The sequence below is a fragment of the Melospiza georgiana genome, chromosome 20 (genome assembly GCF_028018845.1).
Source record: "Melospiza georgiana isolate bMelGeo1 chromosome 20, bMelGeo1.pri, whole genome shotgun sequence".
In the NCBI taxonomy this organism is placed as follows: domain Eukaryota; kingdom Metazoa; phylum Chordata; class Aves; order Passeriformes; family Passerellidae; genus Melospiza; species Melospiza georgiana.
The window spans coordinates 11,336,988-11,355,709 of NC_080449.1; the positions used below are offsets into that span (position 1 = coordinate 11,336,988).

The 18,722-nt window shown below is 51.2% G+C and overlaps 1 protein-coding gene across 1 annotated transcript in view; it reads left to right on the forward strand.

The window, feature by feature from the left end:
- Window positions 1-50: 50 nt before the first annotated feature.
- Window positions 51-18,722, forward strand: part of LOC131091864 (carboxyl-terminal PDZ ligand of neuronal nitric oxide synthase protein-like) — a 30,540-nt gene continuing 11,868 nt past the window's right edge. The window contains exons 1-2 of the mRNA XM_058038207.1: window positions 51-180; window positions 3,520-3,591. Coding sequence (XP_057894190.1) covers window positions 76-180; window positions 3,520-3,591 — 177 coding nt within the window. The 5' untranslated portion in view covers window positions 51-75. The remainder of the gene's footprint in view (window positions 181-3,519; window positions 3,592-18,722) is intronic.

Sequence of the window (18,722 nt, forward strand, 5' to 3'; positions counted from 1 at the left end):
GGCTCGGCGGGGCGGGCGCTGCCGGCCGCGATGCCCGGCGGGGCCGCGGGCTGAGGCGGCCGCCCGCCCGCCGCCATGCCGGTGAAGAACCGGTACAACCTGGTGGACGATGGCTGCGACTCCCGCGTCCCGCTGCACAACGAGGAGGCCTTCCAGCACGGCATCCACTTCCAGGCCAAGGTGAGCCCCGGGCGCGCTCCCCCCGCAGCCGCCGGGCCGGGGAGCACCGCGGGCCCCGCCGGCCGCACCCCGAGCAGCCCCGAGCAGCCCCGAGCAGCCCCGGGGCCCTGGCAGCCGAGCCCCCGCTCCGGCCGCTGCAGAGAGGGCGCTGCGGGTCCCCGCGGGCTCGGGTCCCCGCGGGCTGCGCTCGGTGCTGCCCAGCCGTGCCCCCCCAGCCCTGCCACGGCTGCTCTTCAGCTCTGCAAGTGCCCCTGGGCCACGCTGAGGGAGTCTAAAGAAAACAGCGATCAGCTATGAAAGCCTTCCATTTAGTGAGCACAATCAAACAGGTTCTCGCTCTTTTCCTGGTGTTTTTGCAGCTGTGTAATCCTTAGACGCTGCCTTGGTGCTGCATTTGGGAGCTGCTCTGGAATGACCCCTCTTGACAGCACCGTGGATGCTGTCCCGGGTGCTCATCCCTGCCCGATCCGGTGCCTGTCCTGTCCTGCCACGGCGGGGTCACAGCTCCCCATTCCCCTGGAAACCAGCAGGCTGCTGTGGGCTGCTCACATAATAGTGCCTTACTACGGCTGACCCCTTCCCTGCTTGAAAAGCTGGACCAGACAAGGTCTGCAGCCTTCAGGCATCAGAAAGAAATACTGATATTATCAGAAATTTTGTATTGATCGTGAAGAACAGCCTGGCAGCACAGCAGCACTCTCAGAAAGTGACTCCATTGGAATTGGCATTCTGTAGACAGCATGGGGAACGGGTTTATAATTCAGCTGACAAGAAGAATTGCATTTTGCTGGAGCAACTCACAGGCTCCCTTCCCCTCTTTGCAGGTGGCCTAACACAGATTAGAAATGGAATTCACGCCTGCTGTCTCCTGAGCTGGAAAGAAGGGGCATATACATTCCAATAAAGCTTTGAAATACGGATTTTGTGCCTCTTGGTTTTCCTGCTGAAAGAGCTGTAAGATTTAAGCAGGATACAGGATGAATCTGAATAGACAGCTAATCATGTATTTTAAAAAATTTATCTTCCTTAGGGAAGAAAACATTTAATCTGTGATTTTTCTATTTAAATTAGCATTTGCTGTGCTGCAGACTGTGCTGAGGAGAAGAAAAATTCTTAATTTGATTTTTAAAAGATGGGTAGCAACTGTACCTTTAAGTGAGTGAAACTGGCTTTTCAGATTGACAGCTCCAGGCATCCAGAGCTGGTGAGTGGGTAACACCCTGTGAGGATGTGTGGGTCTGGAATGGGGTTTGCATTACCTTAGTAACATGCTCGCTCAGTTCTGCTTTACAGTCTGTCTCTTCCAATTATGCTGCTCATTGTGGGCACATCAGTCAGCTGCCACGCTGACAATGACAAGGCTGCAGCTGGCTGCAGGTGTCTGGCAGCAGGCAATGCTACTGACCACACTCCCTCTCTAATCTCCGCATTCCAAACTGCCTTCCTCCCCCTGTCATCTTCAGGAGGTCAGTACTGGGAGCTGCTTGTTTGGGCAGAGCTTTGTGTGCTGTTTCATGAGTTTCATGGCTCTGCGTGGGAGCACAGGTACCCAAACTCTGCAGCTAGACCAGAGCAGGGAGTTTGAAAGAATCTCCTCCAGCTCAGCAGTCCCATCTGTCCTCCTGCCCCAATGAATTTGTCCTTAGGAGCATGGCTGTTCCTCACTGCAGCCCTGCTGCTGGCAGACAAAAGGGCAGCCAGCTGCAAGGAGCTCATCTGGATTCCCAGTGACTGTCCTGACAGCCAGCAGAGCAGGGAAGGAGATGTGCACACCAGAGAGGCCACAGATCACAGCAGCACAGCTCTGCCCTCCCCAGCAGCCCAGAGGGAAGCCCTGGCTCTGCTGCTCCCCTCCCTGCTGCCCTCCAGCTCTCGTGTTCTGCTGTGGTTTACCAAAGGCTATAGATGAACTTAACTGCTCTTAAAAATGCCATTTTGCAAAGGCATTTACAGAAGCAGCAGCAAAGCCAGATGACCTTTCAGATTGCTTGTGGTGTTTATTTCAAAGCAGGAGAAAGAGCACTAAAGACTGAGCCAGGAGAGCTCATCTCTGAAAGCCCTTTTAAGCAGACATTTTACAAGATAAAACCCATTGCAATCTGCAAGCAGAACAGTGGAGAAATAAATCCAGAGCTGTCAGTAACAGCAGTACCTATGGGGCTGTTCTGGGGAATTATTTTGTCCCTGTTCATATATATAATATCACCCGGAATGTTTGCAGGGGCCTCCTTTTAGCTGCTCCTTTTCCTCTCCACAAGGGAACAACTTCCAAAAAACCAACAGTTTGTAACCACACACTAAAATCCAGACAAGTTCATGAACCAATGCTCCTGGGAGGGTCACTAAACTGTGAACTGCCCTCAGTCCCCAGCACTGACAGCAGAGATGGGCTGTGTTCCCCTGGGGGAGCTGATGGACCCCTCTGGGCCCCAGCAGCACCAAATCCAGCAGCTGCCCTCAGTGCCAGGGCCACTCCCAGCCCATGCTGTCATCACCCTCTCACTCTGTGACATTCCCCTGTCCTGCCCAACGTGCCCTGGGCCTGCAGGGCTTCCTCAGAGCTGAGCCACAGCACTGCACAGCATCAGCAGCCTTTGGTCCCCACGCAGTGTGAGTCTCCAGGACACCACACGTTTCCTTACTGCCAAGGCTGAGTTGGCAGCTCTGTGCCTCCTCCCCTTGGCAGCACAGGGCACTCCTGTGCAGCCATGCCATGTGTGGTGTCACCATGTGCCACCATCGTGTGCTATCACCATGTGCTGTCACCATGTGCCATCCCCGTGTTCCACTGGGCAGCAGCAGCTGCCTCCTGCCAAGGGGTGCACGAGCAGGTTCTGCTTTGGCACACAAGGGGAGAGAGCAGCAGCACAGGAGGGACAAATGCAGCAGCAGGAAGCTGCCCCTGGGTGTTCCATGATGCCCTATGGAGCATGGGCAGTGTGTGCCATTCCTGTCACACACTGCCTGTTTGTTGCACATCCTGGAAGCTTTACAGCTCTTGTGTGCTTTCAGTTTTGAGCAGGTGTAGTAAGGAGGAACAAAGGATAGACAGTCCCAATTTCAGACTCACAGGATCATGACTCAGTTACCAGCAGACATAACCCTGCAGAGCACTGCAGGCAATCCAGAACCTGAATGAGGTCAGAGCCTCAGAAATCCCCCAATCTCAGAAATCCCCAACTTGGTAACATTATCTCCAGCAGATGTTGCTATCCTGTCCTGGCTCAAAGGAGCCCAAGCAAGGAGGCAGTACATAGATGAGGACTGCTGTCTGTTTTGAGGAAGCCCCCACACAGAGCTGTGCATTTCAGCCCAGCCGTGTCTCGCTGTCTCTTTCAGTACATCGGGAGCTTGGACGTGCCCAGGCCCAACAGCCGCGTGGAGATCGTGGCAGCCATGAGGAGGATCCGGGTGAGTTCAGAGCAGCTGAGCCCACGCAGGGTTAAAGCTTGCACTCCCCACAGTGACTTGGTTGTAACCTACTGTTCCACATCCCCTCCAGCCCTTCCTATCTGGAGCTCAAATCTCAGCCCAGTCAGGTGTGCAACAAGCTTCTCCAGAAATTCTCAAGGCATCTTAGCATAGGCCCATCCTGTGCTCTCTGCAAAAGGATCTGTTATCAAAACTCAAATGTAACCCCCTCTCCTGTGCTGAGCAGCCATGGGGCTTCTCCTTGAACCTAAGAGATTTATTTAGCCTGTTTGGAATTCTGTGTGTGTGAAAAATAAGCTGGACACAATGTGCTTCACCAAAGCACTTGAGTTCCTTGACAGTTCCAAATATATTGTGTTATATATTGAAATATCAATGCCCTGACAGGTGTGATTGATGTAAATCCCATCTGACTAGACTTTGTGGATTCTGCTGCTCCTAGAATAATTTGCTGCTTTCCCCATGCTCCAGTACAGTTTTACAGTTCCTGTTTCTCATCACCAAGGCTGCTCTCTTCCTGCTCTGCCCCTTTATTCTGCAGAGCAGCCTGTGAATGGTCCCCAGATTTAGCTGTGATTAGCAGGGTTGGGTGGCTTACATCTGCTTCGTGTATAACCAGTTCAAGTGCATCTCCCCCAAAAGGCAGTGCAGCTGTTGTGTCTGGCTGAAATTTTGCAGGGGTCTTAATTCTGAGGCTGTTCATATGTCTCACATCAGCTGAAGCAAGTTTGAGAATCTTCCATTTAAAGCTTTGAAGGGATTATCCTATTTCCCCCCTTCCCCCACAGTGTTTAACCATCTAATTTTCCTTTAGAATAGTGTTTTTTAAACTTAGCCTGTAACTGGCTGGGGAGCTGATGTATTCATCTCCAGCCAAGCTTAGAAATGACATTCCCCTCCCTTTGCCTGCTCAGACTATTAGCACAGCTCTTGCTCAGAACACAGTTCAGCAGCAGTCTAAATTGCCTGGTTATTTATGGAACAGGTGAATATCTGTAGGAAGTAAAAGTAATAGGTGAGGACTACCAGGGCAGTTCAGGTGCTGGCGTAATTATTGGCAATTTTTCATCTCAATCAATATTTATCATCAGATTTGACACTGCACTTCTGCTGATCTATGACACCCTTATAAGAAAAAGCAAACAGTATTTTAATATCACTCAAAATAAAGTGTCACACTCTGTTTTCACACCTGCTATGGCCACAGTGTACCTAGCTCAGAGCCTTGGCATGCAATAGCATCCTTGAGTACCACAAGAAACATGGGAAAAACCCATTCTGCATTCCTGGGTGAATCTTGTCACACAGGATTTTTAAAGTGGGCATGCAGTAATCTCTACTGAGTTTTTAATCTTGGAAGCCCATTCCAAAAAGGGAGGGCTTCCCTTTTCATGTGCACATTGTGCAGCAGGATCTCATTCAGACACTTCCTGGCTGCTGAGCGGAAGATGCTCCTCTATTGAAGATAGTTAATTGGCACTGATCCTTAATTAGAGCATAAAGAATGAACTGGGAGGTCTTTGAAGAGAATTCTGGTGCACAGAGTACCCAACCTAGGAACTGAGGGAAGATGGGGGTTATTTATGTAGCGTTCATTTGCATGCAGAGGCCTTGTCTGTACCAGAGTTTTTTCCCATGGACTCTCAGCAGCACCAGTTACAACTGGGAGGAAAGAGTGGAAGAAGCTCTTGGGGGAAATGAGTATTTTGTTCCTATGTTATTGTGAGTGCCAGTGCCTGTTTGCAGTGCAAGAGTGAGTAAGGTCCCACAGCCCTGCCAAGTGCTGGCAGGGGCATGTCGTGGTGAAGCTTTCATCCTTTGTGCACTGCAGTGTTCCACTGGAATTCTCTACTGGAGCAGAAGAGAAAAGTTGTGCAGTACAAGCCCCAGCAGAGCATTCCCTGTGCCAGGGGAGGAGTGGGAGCCATCCTGGTGCTGCTGGAGCCAGCCCACGGCTCAGGAGGGCTCTCACTCACTGCTTGTGCTGCTCCGGAGTGAGCAGGGAGGAGGATGAGGAGTCACAGCTCTCTTTCCCAGGCTGTGTCAGAGCTGCTTGCTCTGGTTACTCATCAGTAAATTGATACAAGTGCCAAAACTGCCTTGGGGGAAAAGCCTCCAGCAGCTGAGGGCTCCAGATGTCCTGAGAGGGTCCTGAGGAGAGCAGCAGCAGCAGGTGATGAGTCTGCTCCTTGGATGTTCTGGGCTTTGTACTGGGCTCTTTTGCCAGTCACACGTGAGTCATACCAGGATTCTGGATCAGTGGGATTCTCCCTGTGTAAGCAGAGCTCTGTGCCTGCAGACTTCAGGACATTACTCCCAGACAGCCTCAAATAACAAATTTTAGCATCAGCCTGCTGAAATCGTGACCTGCTCTTTGGCAGTAGGTATTTGAGGTGCAGTCTCTAGTGAAGCTTAAACCCATACTCTGGGCTGAATGGATGCTTGTAGCATTGCCAGCAATACTCCATTAGTCACACATTAGATCCCATTTCATAACAGGCTGGAAAGCCTTGTCTCATCATGTTCTATGCTTCCACTGGAGAGAATGCAAATGCAGTAGGTAGAACAGGGAAGCTGCTGTTCTTAGCTTCCCATTATGCAGAGCTAGACAACTTTAAGTTTGCTAATCCTCCCAGTGGATTATTAGCTGCCTACAGCTGCCATGTTGTTATTATATGATCAGAGTTCAAGCTAATCCCTCTACCTCTTGCCCTGGCAGGGGAGGTGATGAAAGGAGTTTGCAGCTTGGATAAATGCACTGTACCCTGACAGGCACAGGACTCCAATTCCTCTCAGAGCTCCCACAGCCCGGGCAGGTGTTCCCCACCTCCCAGGGAGCAGCACCTGCTGCCTCAGCTGCCCCAGGCCGTCCAGCTCTGGATGTCTGGCAGCTCCTGTGCTCTGTCAGCGTGCTGGAGGAGCTGCCTTCTGCTGCAGTGGATCCCTCTGCAGGCATTGGAGCCTTCTCAGCACTCCAGGGAGTTCATGTACAAATCAAGATCTTTCCTCCTCACAATTCAAGCAGTAGCTAATGTGAAGATGGGCTTTGTAAAACACAAAACACTTCCTTGAAGCTGCTGAGGTTGCTTGGAAAATCTTAGCCAGGGAATGGATGGTTTCAGGTGCAGGGTTAACATCACCACACGTCCTGCGTGCATTCCCCAGAGCCAGCACTGAGCAGAGGAGAAGGTCAGCTGTTCTCTTCCCTTCCCAGAGCACCTCCAGCCTCAGTCCAGCACTTCACAGCCAGCTGAGCAGGCCTAGTGCTGCTATTTTGGGTGCTGAGCTGTACCAGGACACTGTAGGAGTGAGTGACAAAGCTGTCACCCTCACTGCCAGCCTGCTGCCAGCAATTCCCCAAGACACTGTTTGTCTACCTTCAAGGCACAGAATCAGCTTCCCTGGAATCTGCACTTGAGGATCTCTGAAGCCTACAAATTCCATTCTGTTTGGAAGGTTTAGCTTGGACCTGTGCAGGTATTGACACTGAGAAAGGAGCCAGATGTTGGATTATTTAATCATTCCATAAGGGAACAGCCAGCTGGTGCTGTGCCTATCCAAACATCAGGATGAGCAAATGGGCAGGCATCCAGAGCAATGTGTCTTCTGTTACCTCCACATTTCTTGGGCTTAATTTAATTGAGAAGCCTTTTCCCCCAGAGGCCAGTGTGCCAGAGAAACAGAAGCATTTATAAACCTCAGCGCAGGATACATGAGAAATGCCTGAGCTCTCCTTGGAATGAGAACTTCAGCCTCCCTCTTATCCTGATCATTCTTGCTGCATCCATCTTTGAGCAGAGCCTCAGCTCTTTGCAGTTTCTCCACACAGAACTTGAGTGAGGAGGTGCAATCCAGCCACACTAAGTCAGACTGACTGCCAAGCATCAACTGGTGGTGTTGAAGTGTGACATGACAGCAATTTCAATCAGATGAGTAAGTCACAGTCCTGCTGCACAAAGTGTGAAGCAGAGGCAGCAGGGACAGCTGCAGGGAACCTGCCTGTGCACTGCAGAGCCCCCAGCCCCAGAGCTGGGCTGGCTCACACAGCACCTCTCACTTAAAGCCCTGCCAGGCTGTAAATTCCAACAGTCCAGGAGCAAATATGGGTGGGATTTATCTGTTCTTCCTACAGAAGCAGAAGAACCAGGTGGACAGATGGCAGAAGGCAGGAAGATTGCCTTCAGCCCTCTCAGTTTAATTTATTACTGTGTGACAGGTCTCAGAGATAGAGGTGTTTCATGGGCTTGTCTATGAGATTGTTCTAGAACACAGTTCCCTCAGTTTCCCCAGGCAGACAGAAGTTCACCCAGAAACTGCTGCATGGATTCCTCTGACATATTCTGCCCGTAAGCCCTTCCTGGGTTATTGTGCTCAGAGCTGTTTTCCTTCCAGCTTCATGTTAATCTGAACTGGAGTTGTGATCAGAACTAAAAGAGAGAGGCTGAACTCCCAGCTGGGTTTCTTGGTGAGTCTCTGCAGCCTCTCCCCTGTAATGAAGGTGTTTGGTCAGCTGTAGCTGAGGCACAGACTCAAACATGGGAGTGCAAATTGCTGAGCACTTGCCCCGGGCTACAGAGCTGTGTAGCTGCACGCCAGGAGCTGTTGTTGTTGGATGGGAGTTTGTTCTGCTGCAGCTCCTGGAGGGTTTTCCCTTTCAGCCTCTTTGGAAGAGCATCCAGAGCTCAGCTAATGATAGCCCTGGGCTGTGGCAGACACAAGCCTGGTATCTTAAAATACTTCAGCAGCCTCAGACTGCTGGGGTGGACCTTTCTTTAGTTCTCAGAACACCATGCACCTTCCTTTCATTGACAGGAGGATAAACAGCGACAGCTCTGACAAGGTTAGGGTGTGAAACACAGGCATCTCTTCCTCCTTCTCCCCCACACTAAGACATTGTATTCACCCCAGAGTATGCCCCAAGGGAGCATCACTTTACAGGATACCTTCCCTGCCTCTCTGGAGAACCCTGCAAATGTTGTTTACCCTGCTGAGTGTTAGACACAGCCCATGGCCTCCAGGAGAGGGCTGTGGCAGCCAAACCAATACACACAAGCATGTACAAACTTGCTCTGGCACCTTCTGCAGCATGTCTGGTGTTAGTTCTGACTCCTCTCCAAAGCAGAGGTCTGAGAAAGGCTCTGCAGCTTTCCTCAGGCAGCACATGATCAGCCCACAGGGCTGCTCAGCCCCAGGAACACCAGTTACTCTCAGGGTCCCATCCATGACACCAAGCATCTCAACCACTTTAAGGTTCCTACCACACAAGATTAAGCTAATTGGGTTTACCTTTCCAGGCCCTGGCAAAATACAGCAAGTGTTTTCAGGATAGTAATTAAATGTTAATTGCAGCTAAGTTTAGCCCTAATGCCTCATTAGTTTGTTTTCCTGTTTGTTGCATCTCTAGCAGAGTCTCCTGCACAAGGATGGGATCAGGCTGGGCTTCCCAGGAGCCAGGAGTCCCACCATGTGCTCTGAGGCTCCCTGAGCCTTGCCAGGAAGCTCCTCCTGCTCCTGCCCAGGGCAGGCAGCCCTGAAACCACCACAGTCAGTGCACAGCTCTGCTGCAAAGCATTCTGCTGCTCCACACTGCAAATGGCCCCAGGTTTGGCTCCCAGTCTGTGTCCTGCTCTTTAGGAAGATAAAGCACGACAGAGATGCCACCTTACCCTGAGGGATGGCAGACACATTGTGGGTCTTACCTGCACGCAGTACAGGAGGCTGAAGGAGCTGAGCCCTCTGGCAGAAGGTCTGGCAGGAATCCATTTCTCCAGGCAAAACAAGTAGCTTCAGTGTGACTGCAGGAGCTGCAGCCTCCCAGGCCCTGCTCCTCACCCTGCTCTGAGTTCTGCAGCCTCTGCCCCTCCCAGTGTGCCCTGCAGCCCCAGTTAGCCCCAACACCAGCTGGATAAGCTCTCCCTGAGCTCCCTTCCCAGGAGCCCCAGGCCGGGTGGGCCCTGCAGGTGCAGCTCCTTGGGCCTCTCTCCAGGTGTTCTCTGGTCACCTGGACAGGCTCTGGTGTGCTCCAAGCTTTCCAGCCTCACAAAAGAGTAATTAAAATGTGGGAGCTGTCTTTCTAGAAAAATTGAGTCTGCCTTGTCTCAGACAAACCCAAGCTTGTTTTACCCATTTTCTGCTGTTTGTATTATGTTAAAACAAAGAGAAGAAGCTCTTAATGAGCTGTTTCTGCAGTGGCACGGTGCTCAGTGTTTCTAGGCAGCATTGTGTGGTGTGCTGGAGAACTGACTATGCTCTGTGTGTCTGGAGTGGGAGGAGAGGAAAAAACACCTCTGAGATTACACAAGAGTCCAACAACCTTCTGCTCACTGCTTGGAGGTCTCACCATACAATGGAGCTGCCCCACTGACTTAGAAACTGCTGCAGATTTCCACCCTGCCCATCTCCAACCCTAAATCATCCCTGGACTTCCTGCCACAGAATAATGGGTTACCTTCTGTCACTTAACCTGTGAGCTGAAACGAGTGGGACTGGTCAAGCTGTGAGCACAGGCCACTGTGCCAGAAGGCAGCTGAGGGCATTTTTGGTAGCCACATTTCATGACCCAGTTTTGAGGAGTGGCTGGTGACTGAGATGCTTCAGTTCCCCCACCCTGTTCAGAGTGCAGGGCTGATGACGGATGGGTGGAGGGATCAGGCAGTGAAATGTGTCATCTCCAGGCAACAGTGACCTTTGTGCCTTCCTCAGAGCCCCCTGGCTTCTCCATCGAGGGGGTGGAACCAGTCAGGCACATTAATTCTGTTTTGCATAAGAGTAGTGGTGGATTGGAGTTTAGTTGAAGGCTAATAAAAGCAGCATTTAAATGGATAAAAGCTAAATTAAAATGTTAGTGCTAAATAGAACAAGACAGAGCTTTTTGTCTGATGCTGAATCTTGGCAATGAAGCAGGTACCTTTTAATTGTAAAATAAAGTGGCTTTAACAGTATTATCATTATATTACTGAAGCATTTAATTTCCCTAGCTAAAATATCACCGTATGAGATCTCTGCAAAGCTTTTATCTAGTTTGAAATAAAGAGACTTTTTCACCAATTATGCTACTGGTTGTAGAGTATTACAGAGATGAAATATAATGGCTTTCAAATTACATTCTGGTGAAGAACACTCAGCCACAACTCAAAGCTGCTTCTTTGTTGGTGCCTGAAAAAAATGTAATTGAGAAGGTAACCAGAGTGCAGAGAGCACATTGGATTGGCTTGGTAACAAGGAGCTGCCTCAATGTGAGTGGCAGCTGCAGGGGCACAGAGCTGGGGCTGCCCCTGAACGAGCAGAGACCCTCCCTGTGCAGGCAATGCAAGTGCAGGGCTGGATTTCCACCAGAGCAGGGTGATGTGTTTCAGGAACAGAACAGAATAACCCATGAAGATACAAACATGTAAATCTGTCCCTTGAGTTTCTCTCTGTGCAGAGAAAAATCTGAAAAAAGTCATCCTGTAATCCTGATGCTTTGGCCGAGCCTCTGTTCTCAGGGGGAGCCTGTGCTGGACACGGGGGGCAGCCAGGGCACAGCATTGGTGCCCCTGTGGGTGCTGCCTTGATGTTGTCACATGCAGGGCCCTTTGTACTGCCCTGCTCAGTGTTCTGAGGAGAGGGACCCCGAGGCACTGGGACCACAAAGGCAAATCCAGCCCAGGAAAATAAGATTTGCTAACAATGGCTTGGTGCTATGCTTGCTTTCTTCAATCTTCCTTTGCTCTGTATGAATGAGGCCTGAGGACAGACAGAATCTGTGCTACTTTATAAAGTACTTTGACAAGCTACTTCATGTTTTGACCAAATAACAGTGTGATAAATCTAAAGCATAAAAGTCTTGAATGGCTCCCTGGAAGGAAGGATGCTTTGATGAGGGAGCAGGGATTTTTTTAAAGGCATTATGGAATGGTTTTCTTTCTTTCCTGCAGCAGTGATTAGGCATTATTTAAATGTCTTTTCCCTGGACCAGATGGGTTATTTGAACTAATTGGCAGCTGCCTGACAGCTTTCAGGACACCTGAGTCACTTCCCACTTCCTCCATCCTTCTGTCCCTGCTGCTGCAGAGATCCTGCCTGGGTGGCTGTGCTGGAGGGCAGGATGTGGCACTGAAGGAGCATCCCAGGCCAGGGCCCCAAATCACCTGTTCCTGCACAGCCAGGGCCAGTGTACTCCCTGGAATGCCACCAATCCCTCTGAGCTCCAGGCTTTTCCTCCTAAAAATCAGATGATTTTTGTCAGATGAAGAAGAGCAGACGGACATGTTCAGGCCAGGTGCAGTGTGGTGAGGATAAGGCAGTCACAGCTGCCTCAGGAGGGTGTAAGGCACACACAGGTACCCTTCAGGCTGAAATGCCACCTGCCACCTGCTGAGTGTCCTTGCCCTGCTGCAGAGCCACTCATGGAGCACTCAAGGGTCAGTGATCCCCAGCTCCATGGACCTGCTCAGTCCTGCTGCAGCCTGTGCTGCTCTGTTAATGATTATAGGGCACAAACCTCCATCCCATTTTCATGTTGTTGCCCCCAGGGCAGTGCTGGTCTCCTGCTTGTCTCAGTTCCTGGGATCCCAGCTGGTGGCAGGAGCTGTGGGCTCTGTCTGGGTTAATCACTGACCTGTGTGAGCAGGGCAGGATGCTTTGATGTCCACACTTCACACCTCCTGCTGACCCCACTGCAAGCCCAGGGACACAGGAACAGCACTGCAGGGAGAGAAGAGCCTGTGATGTTCTGGTACCGCTTTGGTGACAAGACTTCAGTGACAATAAACACTGACAGCATAAAACCCTCTTTTTCCATAATCTCCATATCTAAACCCAGGCTTTTCCCTCATCATGATTCACTAATCTCAGTAGCTCCCCTGAGGCTAATAGAGTCCTTGAACTGCTTAATATTCTGGAGTTTTGGAAATGACACAATTAGACTTGAATTCTCTTTCTCTACAGTAGCAGTCTTGTTTCCAAATTGGAGTGAAGTTTCATGGACAATTTGAGGAGAACCCAGAGGCTTCCCCTTAAATTTAGGAGCTGCAGTTTTATTAGCACTCAGTAATTTCTAAGCAAGGCCCACTTGAGAGAAGCAGTGTGGGAGCTGTGCCTGGCTGTGCTCAGGGCTGCACATGTGGGTGCTGCTCCTCCTTTCAGTGCACACCTGGAGGTCAGCTCTGAGTCACTGGGCTTCTGTAAGAAATGTTTGCTCAAGTGGAACTGCTGGAGATCGATAGTATGAACAGCTACAGAGAAAAGGTCTCCTTGCCTGGCAATAAAGCAGATTATTTCTGTCCCTGGGTGTCTCAAAGCAGCACATAGCAAGGCTGTTCATGGCACTGAGGGGTAGAAAGGTTCAGCTGCACCCAGGGCTTGAGCTAACAAAGAGCTCTTAGGAGAACAAAGATGGATTGCACCTAGCAGAGGAGCCCTGAGCGTGGTCTGCACCCAGCATCCCCCCATTGTCATTCTGCTCAGTTTGTCATCAAGTGCTGCTTCTGAATGCAAATGGAGATCAAGTCCTCCTTCTAGCTTGGATTCTGCTTGCTCCAAGATAAAGGTGCCAAGTCCAGCTTCCTGACTCTGCTGTGGATATGCAAAGGAAATGCTAATTTCCCTAGGAGAAATGGCAGGACACAGAGCTGGAGGACAGCACCCAGGATGCATATGGGGTGTGATAGCAAGTGTGGAAGGCAGGAGATGTTCCCTCCCCGCAGCATTCACACACAGCAGGTGTTAGTCATGCAGATGTAGCTCCTCCAGATTCTCAACAGCAAACCAGATTGCTCCTTCTCCTCTGGATAGGTACCCACCCTGGGAGGACATGCTGAGCTCCCTGAAGGCACCAGGGCTTTTGGGAGGAGGCTGCAGAGCAGCACAGGGCTGGAAATGGAGAGCCCAGCAGGTCACAGCAGGCCCTGTTGGGGCTGCCTTGGTTTGGTCATCAGGCTGAACATGGGGGCACTCTCTGCCTCTCCCTCTGCACCCCCCTGCCTGCCCCAGCTCTCAGGAGCACTGACATTCCCTCTCCATCCCTGCACTCATCCCAGCCTGCTCTGGCTGCCTTTCCCTCTGGATTGCCTCCCCCTTCCCTTGGACTACCTGCACTAAAATAGCATCCTTACATAAACACTAAGTCTTGCATTATTTAGAGGCCCAAAATCCCAGTACCTGCCTTAGTCAGAGCCTGTACATGGCAGTGGGATCAGGTTTTCTCCCCATGTCTGTGCTGTCCAGTGAGTCCCTGCCAGGACCCTCATGAAGCCCCTGCCCCACACCCTGCAGGCCCTGCAGGCTCCATGGCCACAAACTGCTCTGAGCAATGCTCTGCTCTCCTGAAGAGCAGCATCACAAACACACCCACAAAGCCACACAAGAGCAAAATTGGCCTTTTTTTCTCTCTCCAAACAAGCAATAAACACCAACTTGCAGAGACAGAGCAGAGCAGCCCTGGTAACCACCCCTGTCCCATCTCCTGCCTCTGAGGCCAGCAGCTCCTCTTTTCCCTCTCTGCACAGCCCAGCCAAAGCAGCAGGAATTGAGCCAGGAGCATCTCCCCTGCCGTGGCCTGTCAGGCCCATGGAGAGGGCTGGGCAGGGACTGAAAGTGCAGCAGGAATTCTGGAGCAGGCAGCAGAAATCCTCAGTTGCTCCTGTCTGCACAAGCAGTGTCTGCTGGCCTGGCCCTGCCAGCGAGGTGCTGGGTGGCTGTCACTTGGCAGGGCTGGCTGTAACCAGAACAACTGAATGAATGGAGTGGAAAATGAATATCCTTGCTTTGTGAGTGAAAAACAGACAGAGAAAATACTCTGTTACCTTCCCACAGCCATGCAGGGGGTCGGGGGCTTTTTCATGGAGCTCTGAGCTTGCTGCAGAGTCCTGGCTCCTGCTCTTCAGAGCTTTGTTGTGTGAACCTTCATGGACAAGGTTTAAAGCAATCCCATCTCCTGACTTGCCTCCTGTCCTACATACCAGACTGGAGGGCAGCTAGGATATGAAACATGCACTAAACCAGGCCCTTCTCTGCAGGGTGACACAGATGTTTGTAGGGGAATATGGAATTACTTGAAGATATTGCAGTGTTTAATTGCAGTTTCACTTCTCAGGGTTATTTCAGGTAAATCTGACCTGCTTCTAATGAAATTAGCACTTTTTATCTGCAGTAACCTAGCAGCTTTTTCAGGCAGGGACATTTTCATGCCCCTGTTGGAGTGGGGTCCCAAGACACTTCCTCATTACTGCTGCTAATTAATCATCCAAGGCACTGCAGATGGAAAAGGTAATTTGTTTCCTCCTGCAAAGTGAATAGAGGTAGGGAGGAAAATAAACCCAGCTTCCCCGTGAGCTGGGCTTGGCCTGCCCTGGCAAGACAAGAACTGTGTGGGAAAGCTCCCTATTAAACCTGGGGACAGCAGGGAGCTCCTGGAAGTGACAGACACACAAAGGGGCTTTTGTCAGAGAGGCACCAAAGGCCAGATGATGTCACCTTGTGCTGGGCTGTGAGGCTGCTTGTGCCTCTCAGGATGGAGCTCAGCAGTATTGCACTATCTCTTCCACAGGGAGAGGCCATGAAAAGGCTGCCTTTGTCCCACCCTTTCTTAAGAGCAGGCGAAGAAGCTTTGTTCTAGGACGGTCTGTGGTTTTTCAGAGGTGGAAAAGACTAATTACAGAGCCACTGCTAGCCCTGGGCTCCCACCAGCTCCCAGCACCTGCAGGAGCCCCACTCACCCCATGGGTGTAACTCTGCTGTTTCCTCCACATCCTTCTGAGTGGCACAGAGAAATGTCTGAGCTCCAGCCAAGTCCTCTGCCTTGTCACCTTAGGGTGGAGAGATTGAGTTATCCTGAAGGGCTGGCTGAGACTTCAGCAGTCTGGGGCCTCCCAAGGATAAGATCTGTTAGAAATGAGGAGAAGGGGATGAGGAGGAAGGTCTGTATTACCATGTCCATCAGAATGCTCCGGATTCCTCAGGTGTCAGAGGAGACCTGGACAAAATGCAGCTTTTCTCCTTCTCCCCCTGATGTGATCAGCCTGCACTGCTGCAGCAGGGCAGCATCCTCACTGCCCCTGCCCCGGGTCAGCCAGGGACCCTTCGGGATGGACTGGGGCCACATGTCCTTGCTGCCCTTCCAGGGACTCCCAGAAACCCAGCAGCCCATGACAGCTTGGGGAGCAGTCTGCAGCATCTACAGAGAGCTCGCTGGATGGTGGAAGGAGCTCATTTAAATGAGAAAAAAAGACTTGGAGTACATTGCCAGCATTCTCCTTGCCTATTGTACTCACTGTTCGGTTTCTGCTTTCCAGTGAGCAGTTTTATGTTTCCAAGGATCATAAATTCTCATTTTTCCACTGGGCAGGAGGTGCACTCCTGGTCCCCCTGCTTCCTGCGTGGCTTTTGTGTCCGTGTTGCCGAGCTACTGCAGCACAGCCCGGGCAATGCCCGGCCCATTCAGCACAGCCCCGGCCACAGGGGCTCAGCGCTCCCCGGCCCCTGATTGTGAGGGACACACGGGGAAAGGCTCCCAGACAGAGCCACGGGGAGAGCTGTGCTGCTGGGGCCGGCAGGGAGCTCGGGAGGGTGGCATCAGCACGGACAGACAGCAGCCTGTGCTCCGAGGGGACGGACACTGCCGGTCTGGCAGCCCAGGGCAGCCCCGCTGGCTGGGGCAGATCCGGAGTTCTCCGGAGCATCAGCTCCAAGGGCAGCTCTCCAAGCATGGGTAGTTCAAGCAGCAGCCCAGATAACAGCCTGTCCTCACCCCGTGTGGGTCAGCTGGTCTGAAATTAATTACATTCCTCAGCTGGAAATACTTGGATTCATCATGGCTTTAAATCCTGAAATGGGACTTGTATAGAACCAGGGGAAGGGAAGGGAAGGGAAGGGAAGGGAAGGGAAGGGAAGGGAAGGGAAGGGAAGGGAAGGGAAGGGAAGGGAAGGGAAGGGAAGGGAAGGGAAGGGAAGGGAAGGGAAGGGAAGGGAAGGGAAGGGAAGGGAAGGGAAGGGAAGGGAAGGGAAGGGAAGGGAAGGGAAGGGAAGGGAAGGGAAGGGAGCAGGGCTGGGGTCCCTGCCTGGAGCCGATCAGTCGGGGGGCAGAGCTGAGCTCATTCCCTCTCCTCATTGCCATGCTCCCTGTGTCCTCTGGAAGGGAAGCCTGGGGAAGGGGCTGGGACAGGCCATTGTTGGGGTTGTTTATGGACACATCGATCCTGCAGCTGCCAGGCCAGGGTGGGCCCAGGGAGGCCAGGGCAGGACAGCAGCCTGAGGGCTGGCTGGGGAATTTACAGCCACAGGGAGAAGTCTCTGGTTTCCAAGCCTGTGGCATCTTCCTACGGGCATGCAAATAAGTCCATACCCAGCTGTGACTGGGGCCATTAACATTCTCCAGCTTCAAAAACCTGCAGAGCCTCTACTTTGATTTCCCTTAATACAGCTTAAAACGCCATTTGAACTATGGCCAGGAGCATGTTCTGGCCTTGCTGCTCCTTAATGAAGGAGATGCATTTTTTGGAAGCAAAGACTGCCTCCAAGACCTGCAAACTCTCTATTTTATGACAGTTTTCATTTGCATAATGAAGGCCCTGATACCTTCAGTAATTAATCACATTAAGAATTGCTTCCTTGAATAACTGTATTCATGCAGGTTGTTCCTAGTGCTGGAAACTGCACATGATTTCCAATGTGCATTAGCCCAAGTTTCATCAGCAGATGGAAGCTGGTAACTGCATGTGTAATTTATATCTGCTTGGGTGGAATTATCCAATGAAATATGCATCACACGGCACCATTAACATTTCCAGTCATACAGTCTTTAGCTCATGGGTAAGTTAATATTTCATGCCAGCAGTGTGTGCGACCGTAGGAAAGGCAAAGTCTTGAACACAGGGATTTAAGAGCAGAAGTGGAAAGTTTTCCAGGTCAAACACAGCAGATATAGAATTAATGACGCTGCTAAAATAAATGAAATTAATTACCCTAGTTTGACCTGCATTTTTTTATAAAATGTCCCATCTTGTCTCCATAGTTAAGAAAGCTGCCAGGCTGCTGTATTGCCACTTGTAGGGGCAACTCCAGACCCTTTAGCATCCAGAAAGCTTTTCCCTAGAGGACAGCACAAACAACAGGAGAGTAAAGATTGAATTGTGGAAGGCAGCAGAGAGAAATGTTGCTGTGTGGGTTTGGATTTGTCAGTAACCTTGACAAATCTGGGGGGAAAATCCCATCAATTCAATAGTAAGAAGAAAATCAGTGACTGGTCTGTGCTGTGACAGCAGTGACAGGTCAGCCTGTAGCCTTGTGCCAGGATAAAGGTTGGGCTATGCCTGAGCATTTACAGGAGAAAGTCAGCTGCCTCAGAGTGCCTTTTCCCATGTGCTTTCCTGCTCTTATATAAATCAGTTCATTAAAATACTGATTCCTGCTTGATAGGAAGCAATTAAATGACTGAAGCTGTGTTCCACCTGCCTCTTCTGTGGGGAGATGCAGAGAGAGCCCAAGGTGAGCTGGTGCAATGTGAGCGTGGGGCTCTGCCCTCCTCTGGGGGCTCTCACCCAGCTGTGCTCCTGCCTCCTCTGCTGGGACATGGGACATGGGACATCCTGCAGCTTCTGCTCGAGAGGTTTCACCCATCAGAAAAGATCTGAGGCCCCAGTGAGCTGTAACTGTTTTCAGGCCAAGCTGTCTCTGGCCATGGCTCTGCCTTGGCTGTGAGCTCCAGCAGGGATGCAGCAGTGGCCATGGGCTCCATGGAGAGAAGGGATAACAAACCCCTTCCTCACTGAGGCCACATCCAGCCTGTGGTGCTGCCCAGCTCTGCCTGGGGCTGGAGCCCTGCACAGAGCCAGGCTGGGGCGGGAGCTGGCTGGAGTTCCCTGGGTTCAGAGCCTTGCCATCACTCCTGGCAGCACCCACAGATTCACTGCTGCTGCTCCCGATTGTTCCTTTCTGTCCAAGAGAGAAAGAAAAAGCATCTCTGCAAAATCCAGGCTTGGACTTTGCTTAAAGCCTTTGAGTAAAGAGCCTTGTTTGAATGTAATTGCACCCCTGTTGCTACAATGGGAAAATACACTGTATTGCTCTTTCTTGGAAAGCACAGCTAGTATTTTCCCAGCCATTTGTGTATAAAGAAAGATAAACAGCTCTTT